General features: G+C 52.3%; 2 protein-coding genes across 2 annotated transcripts; one reads left to right on the plus strand and one right to left on the minus strand.

The window, feature by feature from the left end:
* Positions 1-884: 884 nt before the first annotated feature.
* On the plus strand, positions 885-1,988 carry LOC123069101 (transcription factor HY5; the record flags this gene model as incomplete). Its single annotated transcript, XM_044491857.1, is given in 3 exon segments — positions 885-1,064; positions 1,194-1,525; positions 1,621-1,988. Coding segments are annotated over 3 exon segments (540 nt in total). The 3' UTR covers positions 1,720-1,988.
* A 573-nt stretch (positions 1,989-2,561) lies between these two features.
* LOC123069100 (ABC transporter C family member 3) lies at positions 2,562-8,960 on the minus strand. Its single transcript, XM_044491856.1, has 10 exons — positions 6,191-8,960; positions 6,030-6,116; positions 5,317-5,946; positions 5,067-5,231; positions 4,691-4,985; positions 4,373-4,587; positions 3,823-4,128; positions 3,653-3,716; positions 3,152-3,391; positions 2,562-3,039 (listed from the first exon to the last, which is right to left on the minus strand). Exons 1-10 carry the CDS (start codon positions 8,585-8,587, stop codon positions 2,936-2,938), a joined length of 4,503 nt encoding a protein of 1,500 aa, XP_044347791.1. The 5' UTR covers positions 8,588-8,960; the 3' UTR covers positions 2,562-2,935.
* Positions 8,961-9,494: the final 534 nt, after the last annotated feature.

Here is a 9,494-nt window from a genome sequence, read left to right on the forward strand (position 1 = left end):
TCCCCCCCAAAAAAATACCATTCTTTGAGAAATGCCACATTTCCGTGTTGTTGCCACCATACTCCTACCCCTTGGAAGTGAAGAATTGATACCGCTCGCATCATATGTGCTAAAATCATGGTTTTGATCTTAAACAACGGATCAAAGAAAAAATCTCAAAATATTCATTCATCGATGCAAGCGTTTCACAAAAATGATAAAAATGACACCAACTCCTTTTCTCTCTTTATCACGTCATATGCGGAATTCACACGGTGATGAGAAGGCAGGTTAGGCAGAGCCCACAAAATGCAAATAGCATCGTTCCTCCCACGCGTCACGTACGTTATGCGAATATATGCAGTGGAGCGGCGAGAAACGCAGCACCTTTCGGCTCCTGTGCAAAGCAAAGCAGCTCGAGATTTGTCACGTGTTGGTTTTTCCCCCTCTTTTTGTCTCGAACGGAAAAGAAAAAGGAAGGTTGGCGTTGGGAATCGAATGGACGGGCGCGCGGCCACGCTCCCTCGGCGGCCACCGTCAGATGCGGCGGGCGCGTTTATGGCGCCGCGCCGCGCCACGCTCCCCGCGCCGCCGCCGTCCGATGGGCGTGTCGTGCACGGCGGGGATCGCGTCTCATCCAAAACCCCCCACCGACCCGGCCTCCTCGCCATTTCCCCCTCCCCCCTCTTCTCTCTCCAGTCTCCCCCTGCGCACGCGGCCTCCCTCCCTTTCTCTCTCCTCCCGCTTCCCTCCCGTTGCTCTGCCTCTCGCTCCCTCGTCCGATCTGCATCTGCCCCCCTTGTCCTTCCGTCTTCTCGTTTTCTTTCTTCCTTCGTTCTCGGCAGTGTCAAGATTTGTCTTTGTTTTCCCGGAGCGGCGGCGGCGGCGGTGGTGGAGTGGTGGTGCGGCGGGAGATTCAGGGAGATCTAGCTCGATCTGCCTCTGTTCTTGGAGCTCGAGGGCGCGGGGAGCCGAGATGGCGGCGCAGGAGCAGGAGCAGCAGGCCAAGACGAGCACCACCAGCTCGCTGCCGTCCAGCAGCGACCGCTCCTCCAGCTCCGGCCCCAACAACCTCAAGGAAGGAGGTACCCACCGTCTCTCCCTCCACCCCGCCGCTCTTTTGCTCGCTCGCTCGCTCGCTGACTGAATCCGGCAGCTCAGCTCGAGAGTCGAGACGCTGACGACGCGTGTCTATGTGTATGATGTGGTGGCAGGCGCGGAGAGCGACGAGGAGATACGGCGGGTGCCGGAGATGGGCGGCGGGTCGGCGTCGTCCGGCGCGGGGGACGGCAAGCAGCTGCAGCTGGCGGCGGCCGGGGGCGGGCAGGCCCCGGCGGGGAAGAAGCGCGGGCGCGCCGCCGGGGACAAGGAGCAGAACCGGCTGAAGCGGCTGCTGCGGAACCGCGTGTCGGCGCAGCAGGCCCGCGAGCGGAAGAAGGCCTACATGACGGAGCTGGAGGTCAAGGCCAAGGACCTCGAGCTCCGCAATGCCGAGCTGGAGCAGAAGGTCTCCACCCTCCAGAACGAGAACAACACGCTCCGCCAGGTACCGTATCCACCCCAGATCCTCCCTCCCAGCACAATTGTCTCACTGTCAGCGGCCATGGCGATACTGAATCTTGCATGCGTGTGCGTTTGCAGATACTGAAGAACACGACGGCGCACGCCGGGAAGAAGCCGAGCGGCGGCAAGGGGGGAGACAGCGGCAAGAAGCACCACCACCACTTCGGCAAGGGCTAGTAGCAAGACCGAGCTTCTCTGCTGCGACGATGGTTGCTAGGAACCACCCAACGTCTGCCCATCTGACCATTGTTAGGACACTGCTGTTGTTGTTTGCTGCCGCAGTTTGACGCTTGGCTTGTCTTCTTCTTTTTCACTCCTCTCTTCTCCACGGTTGCTCGGTCGCCCGCTTTTGATGTCTCACTGTCACTGTTGTGTGTGCCCTGTCCATGGTAGCTTGTTGTTAGGAATGTTGATCTATGTGAACATTGGTTGTGTATTGTACTGTACTGTTCTCTTCTCTTCTCCACCGTTACAATTTGGCTTCTTCGCAAAGCTGGTCGCTGAAGCTGCGCAGGGAAAGAGCTTCAAAAGATGAATTTCAGTTCAAATCCGATGGCCCAAGCGAAATCTCTCTCGGTTCTAAAAGGAGGCGCAGCCGCTTCGAGTGGCTCAGAATTCAGCAGATGATGGGAGGCAACAGTGTTTCTATTATTTGACTGGATTTTCTTTGACAAATTGTTGGTGATGTGTGTGAATCAGCCAAAGGCGCTACCTGTGCTTAGTCAAAGAACAGATGTCCTGAAAATGCAAGTAGTTACTGACGAATCCACCACTGAATTCAGAACAGCTGAGGAGCTACTGTATATGACTTACGATTGCCTGATGCAGGATAAGCTGCACCGTGAGGAGGTATTGTAGAGGAATTTGACTTGCAAGATGCAGAGGGAAAAAGAATGACAGAATTTACAAGAACACCGCAACGGCTGTTCTGTTCATGCTTGGCATTCTTGTAGCCAACCCAACACAGACCCACAATATCGATAGGAACAGTCAGGGAGGGGACCCTGATATAACAGTGCTAAACTGAACCACTTCCACTTCATTTATTTATCCCGGTATCACACAGTACATCATCAAATTACTAAGCCCCAAAACTTTTTCGGCGTGTATGGTCCGCCGTAAAGTGAGTGACTACTACCATGGTTCAGGTCTTGCTATCCTTAACGAACTACTTTCTTCAAACACTAAACTTTGACCGACTCTTAACCACCTTCAGCCTTTTCCTTCAGAAAATGTAAAGTTACCGTGCGCGTATCAGTAGCACCAACACCGTGGCAGATCCGAGAGCACTTCACATCACATCTACCAGTAATTTTTCGGCATTATCGACGGCCAGACTCACTCAAGAAGCCTCAACGGCATGGAAGAATTTGCTGGAGGATCTATTCGTTGGCTACGCGTGCGTCGCTCTGATCGTGTACTCCGCCACAAGCTTTGAGAACAGAGACGACTTGTTCTCCAGCAGCTTGGCCGGCGTGTCACGCTCCACGGCCACACCTGCATAGATCGGCACAGCGTTTGTCAGACCAACAGGTATGCCAAGCACATGGGATTAGTAGAAGAATTAGCAAGGCGCGATTGCGTTTGTTTTAATGGGCTGATTGCTGACCGTTGTCGAGGAGCAGAACCATGTCGCTGTCGAGGACCGAGGTGATTCGATGCGCAATCGTGATGACCGTCGCCTCCGAGAAGTTCTCACGTAGTGTTTTCTGAATCATGTTGTCTGTCGCGGTATCCACTGAAGCAGTGGCTTCGTCCAGAACCAGTATCTTGGTCCGTTTCAGAATCACTCTTCCAAGACAGACTAGCTGGCGCTGGCCCACGCTCCAGTTCTCTCCGTTCTCGATCACTGCAAGGCAAAATAACATGATTTTTCAGTTCAAAAAAGCAGCAGCACGTGTTATAGTTTTCAAATCTTGGAAGAGAAGAGATGATACTGGGAAATGTGTGAACGATGAGCAAATTTATTTTTTTAACAACAAAAGGCGCACGAAGCGCCAAACTTTCCATTCAGCTCAGCTCAATAGCGACATACAGCATGGATTACAAAGCAAATTAAGTTTCAGACTTTCAACTGCATGACTGAAAATAAACATATCACATATCAGACCTGGTGAGTCGAGTTTCAGCTCCTTCTTCCTGACCTCATCTCCCAGCTGACAGTTATCCAAGGCCTGAAATGGAGCAAAAGATTCAGACTGCAACTTTCCAAGAGGTTCTCGACTATTTCGCAAGTATTTGACGACTGACAAGAAATGAAGCATGTGAAAGCGAAGCTACCTCCCAGATCTGATCGTCATTGTACTCGTTAAGAGGGTCAAGGTTGCTCCTCACAGTTCCCTCAAACATCGTTGGATCTTGTGGAATGATGCTAAGTCTAGATCTCAGATCATGCAGCCCGATGGTGCAGATGTCAACACCATCTACCAGTATCTGACCGACAGTAGGCTCGACAATACGGAAAAGGGCCTGTATGAGTGTTGATTTACCACTGCCTGTTCTTCCAACAATACCAGTCTTCATGCCTCCAGGGAAAGTGACGTTAAGGCCCTTCAGAACAAATGGTAGTTGTGGAGCATATCTTACCTGCAGAAATTTGACAAGTTAATGATGAACACTATCTAGAATAAATTGGTTAATTTTTTTTTTTACGAACAAATTGGTTATTTTTCATTTGACAAAATGCTGAATTTACAATTCGTTTCCCATCAGACTGGATTTCTAATAGTTGACTCACAATGGCAAAAAGTATGAAATTTCTGCATAACAACACGGTAAAAGAAAAGGAGAACATAATTAAACAGGAGGGAAAAAAAGAAAGAGTACTTACATGGACGTCACGAAGCTGAATTTCTCCCTGTGACGGCCAGTTATGGGGCAACTTATCTTCTGACATTGAAAGTGGGGGCTCTTCAGGAATGCTTATGTATTGCAGAATTCTTTCTACTGATATGATCTTGTTCTCCAAATTGCACATGCTCCACACAACCCATGCTTGCAGCATGTTCAAGTTAAGCCCATATGTGACCGCGAGACCAGCAATACCTGAAAGCAGGATGTAGATTTAGTTGCAAGCCCATATCAAGTCACGTCAAATCTGCTAACGTTACTTGGTATAAATATTGTTCCGAACTAGTAACATCCTAACCTGGATCGATGATACCAGTTGGTAGACTGATCAGAAATACCAAAGCGAATGCAAATGTGAAGGACGACAGCGTATCCAAGCGGAAACAAAGCCACTCCATTGCTGCAGCATTGTAGAATTTCGGTCGAGAGTAGGCATCCATTAGATGGCTATTAGTTGATACAAACTGATGTTCTTTGCCAAAACTTCTGATGGTGGTTGATCCAGTAATTGATTCAGCAAAATGTTGTATGATAGGAGCTTTGCAAACCCCTACCAGCCTTTGCAGCTCTCTGGCCGTCTCAATGTAGTAGCGCTGCAAGATGATAGATGTAGTAAGGTGCTGAACTTGCAGTTAAAATAACATGAAGAATAAATATTAAATAGATTAAATTACCTGGTACCAGAAACAGATAATGATCACAGGAACGAACACAAGAAACACCTGCCATGCTACCTGAGACATAACCGCAATAATTCCAACTAGTTGTATGATGGAAAATGCAACAGAACCCATCTGGTAAGCGATGTTTGTATCCACTTCGCTTTGATCAGTTGAAGCCTAAACAGTTCAATCTTGAGTGAGCAATAATCAAAGTAAACAAATCAAACTTCCCAGGAAATCTGAGGAGATGCAAATGACTTACTCTATTCAAGATGCGCCCACTTGGAGTGGAATCGAAGAAAGACATAGGAGCTCTGAATATGGCCATATGCATCTTGTTGAACAACAGAGTTGCTGTTTTGTATGCAGCTGTCACAAGAAACAGTGCCCTTATGAGGATGCATAGCGAACTTGCAACAGCCAATGCCACGAAGACATAGATCAGTGTCGACGTGCTCACTGGAGGCTCAGCGTCTTTCGACACAGGAGAAGCCCAAGCCATCCAGTAATTGCTAGCAATCTGAAGTACTTGGAAAAGTAGCTGTGCTATCAACACAAATGGTACGAGAGCTCCGCCGTAAGCCAATGTGAGGTATTTCCAGTAGACCCAGAACCCCACCCTGCCTTTTTCTCTTTCTTCTTCCTGCACCAGCTGCCCACTCTGAACCTTGTCACCGTTGTCTTTGCCACTTTGTTTATCTTTCTCTTCAGCTGATGACAATGACCTGGATAGGCTTGAAGAGATTGTCTCACTGCCTCCATTAGCGACATCAATCACATCCAATGCTGTGAGAGCATCTTGGTGAGCACCAACCAGTTCCATTAGCTCTTCCCCTGAACCAAGTATATCGTTGTATTTGCCTGCTTGTGCTATTCTCCCACCTTTCATTACCTACATATAAAATTATTATAAGTAGAATCGAACAATTTATGGCAATAAAATTTACATGAAACATTTGCCAGTGAAATTCTCACCAGAATAAGATCAGCTGAAGGCAGGAATTCAATGTGGTGAGTGACATAAACCACTGTTTTTGAAGCCAAAGCCCCAAGCAAGCATTCCTGCAAATGGAAGAAACCTTAATAAGCACATGTTCTCAAACTCCTATATTGAACAAAAAAAGAATGTATTATACCTTGAAAAGGTGGGATCCTGTATGAGCATCGACTGCGCTGAATGGATCATCAAACAAATAGATGTCGGCATCCTGATACAAAGCTCGGGCTATCTGAATCCTTTGCTTTTGCCCGCCACTAAGATTTATGCCTCGCTCTCCAATGACTGTCTTGTCACCGAATGGCAAGATCTCCAAGTCTTTCTTCAGTGAACACCACTCAAGGACCCTGTCATATTTCTCACTGTCCATCTCCTTGCCGAACAGTATGTTGTCCTGAATTTTGCCGCTCTGTATCCATGCCGTCTGGCTGACATATGCCATTGTTCCGCAAGTCTTGACCTCTCCTGATAGCTTTGGCACCTCACCAAGAATGCAAGAGAGCAAGCTTGATTTTCCAGAGCCGACCGTCCCACAGACTGCAACGCGCATACCTTGCTGAGCTTCAAAATTCAGGTCCTTCAGCGTTGGCAGCTCAGGTGAGCCGTCCCAGGAGAAGCACCCATTGCTGACCTCAATTGCAACATTGGAGCTACCACTTGGTAGCCTCTCCACGGCATCCGTCGGCAACTCCTCAAGGCATAGGAAAGATGCTATCCTGTCAAGAGACACCTTGGTCTGAATCATCATCGAGATTGTGTCAGGAAGGTTGTATATTGGTTCTTGAAGCACCCGGAACGTGGCCAATGCAGACAGCACCTTCCCTGACTCCAATGGTATCCCTAAGAGCATGCAAGCTCCGAAGGTTACCACAGCGACGAAGGTCGGGGCACCCCAGAACACGAAGGTGGCCGCGGTCGATGTGTAAAGGTACTTCTTGAGCCAGCTTGTCTCTGTGGTCCTGAGGTCAATGATCTTGGACAAGAACTTCATTTCCCACCCCTGCAGTTTAAGAATCCTCATGTTGCGCAGGATCTCAGATGTCGCCTTCATCCTGACATCCTTGCAGTCCATGAGCTTCTGCTGGAACTTCTCCTGCATTTTCATGGGAGGCACATTTGCAAGCATGACCACAATGGTGGCACCGAGCGCTGCAAGCGACGCTACCCCCAGGGTGGAGTACAAGATGAACAATGCCATGCCTACTTGGAGTGGTACCAACCAGAGATCGTGCATGTACCATGAGAAGAGGCCGACTCGGTCGGCGTCCACGCTGATGATGTTGATCATCTCGCCGCTGGTGCGGCTCTGTCTGGAGATGCTGGACAGAGAGAGCCCTTTCTGGTACACGACGGAGACGAGCGCGGAGCGAGCACGTATCCCGGCTTGCTGTAGCCGGAAGAACCAGTGCCGTTGTGACAAGCACTCAAACACCTTGGCTACGATGAATGTGACAACAAGGAGCTTCCCCTTGCTGGCGTACCTCTCGTCGCCGTTGAGGTACTGCACCAGGGAGTCTATGAGGTACGGGCCAACGTAGGTGGCCAGGTTGTAGATGAGTGCGTAGAGCGCGGTCACCGCGATGTGCCACCAGACGGTGCGCACAAGGGCCTTGGTGAGCTTGAACGCGGTGAACTTGGGGCCAGACCCGTCGCCGGCTTGCGCCTCCAGGTTCGTCTTGAACGAGGGGAGCAGGCCGGCCACGCTGTCGGCATGATCAAGGTCAGGGACGTCGTCGAGGCCGAGGGCCTTCTTGTTGCCGACGGCGAGCAGGGGTCCCATCCAGGAGAAGGTGAGGACGCTGAGGAAGCCGGCGCTCGTGAAGAGGGAAGCATCGACGGTGTCGTCGCCGCGGCTCTCGCTCGCGCCGTTGAGCAGAGGCTCCTCGGAAGCAGAGCCGCCCGTCGTGTTGGCAGAGAACCCGGCGACGAGTAGCGCCACGCCTGCGAGGACCTCAACGGCGTCGCGCGCCCACGGAAGCGCGGGCACGGGGAGCCCGTAGGAGAGGCTCGTGGCGGCGTGGACGGCGAGAGCGAGGACGGAGAGGAGAAGGAAGAGCGCCCACCAGAGCTTGAGCGGCGCGGCGAAGCGCTCCTCCCCGCGGCCGCGGTACTGGAGCTGCAGGTAGGCCGCGAGCAGCAGCCACGCCACCGCGCGCGCCGCGGTGTCCGCCTGGTCGGCCACCGCGTCGGGCGCCCCCCACCCGGCCCCGCCGCCGGTGCCACTGTTGTCAAGGTACCACGAGACGAGCGAGTACACGCCGAGGAAGACCTCGGACGCCGCCAGAGCCCATGTGGCGCGGACAGCGAACTGTCCCCACCGGAACCGGATGCCACCGCCTCTCACCGCAGCGGCTGATTCCTTGCCGCGGTGGGCGGGGGCGAAGAGGAGCCGGGCCGCGACGGCGAGCGCGAGCAGGAGGTGGGCCCCGGCGCCGAGGCCGTGGAGGAGCGCTGGCCGCAGGAAGACGGGGAGGGCGGCCGGCTCCGCTATCGCTGCCGCGAAAGGCGACGACGACGCCGACGCCACGGTGGGCATGGGTGGGCGCAGGCTGGGTGAGTGGAGCGCCGGAGCGGGCGGGCGGGCGTTATATAGGGGACCGGGCGGCGACACGTGCGGGGAGAAGAGTCGTGACGGCGACGGGGCGGCTGCGGCTGCGGCGCGGCGCGGGTCCTTGGGGTCCAAGACACCTCCCTCCAGCCCACCCCACCACCCCCCGTGCGGCCGTGTCCCTACCCACCCACGTCCCGCCGCGGCCGCGACGGAGGGGAGAATGGGGAACCAAGGATGGATCGGAGGAGAGCGGAGGTGGGAGAGGTGAGTAAATCAAAATTGCGGTTTTGGTGGTGGCGGTGCCCCCGAGCGATCGCAACGAGCGGTGGCGACTGGCGGGGCGGCAGTCGAGATAAATGAGTTGCAGAATCCCGGCCCGGCCGGCCGGGGTTTTGACTACGCTACGCCTCCCCCGCCCCAAGAGCAATTAGTTAAGAGTATCTTCTACTGCACGGTTTAAAATTCTCCTTCCCAAAACCTGACGACGAGATAATAAAAGGTGGTGGCTCTGTTGGAATTTTCCGAAATGTGGTACTAGTAGTACGCATCCTGTTATTACCGTAGCCCAGATATAATGGCTTCGTTTAACTATTGCCTCAGTTTACTAATATATGGACTGTGCGTAATTTTTCCTTTTTTTCTTTTCAAGAGTATGCGCAGCTTCATGATGATCGTCAAGCCAGAGATAACAAGTCCTGCAGGATCCTTGCATCTTCTTTTCTTCAAGTTAAGTCCAGCAACATCTTTGTCTCCACCTTGTTGGTGAACGTAGCGTATGCCCCGCTCTTGTAATCGCGAAAAAGGAAGTCGGTTCATCTCACGCTGGCACCACATGCGGGTTCGGACGATAGAAACTCTCTCCCGATAATATCGCTGCCCAGCTTTGTCGGTT

Source organism: Triticum aestivum, chromosome 3B (assembly GCF_018294505.1).
Source record: "Triticum aestivum cultivar Chinese Spring chromosome 3B, IWGSC CS RefSeq v2.1, whole genome shotgun sequence".
Classification (NCBI taxonomy): domain Eukaryota; kingdom Viridiplantae; phylum Streptophyta; class Magnoliopsida; order Poales; family Poaceae; genus Triticum; species Triticum aestivum.

Bases quoted from the DNA above. Each gene is read 5' to 3' on its own strand.
- LOC123069100 (XM_044491856.1), bottom strand. From the start codon at position 8,587: ATGCCCACCGTGGCGTCGGCGTCGTCGTCGCCTTTCGCGGCAGCGATA. The intron at 3,717-3,822 runs GTAGCTTCGCTT...GCTCCATTTCAG, and splicing joins ATGACGATCAGATCTGGGAG to GCCTTGGATAACTGTCAGCT. The intron at 3,040-3,151 runs GTCAGCAATCAG...CGATCTATGCAG, and splicing joins GGTTCTGCTCCTCGACAACG to GTGTGGCCGTGGAGCGTGAC.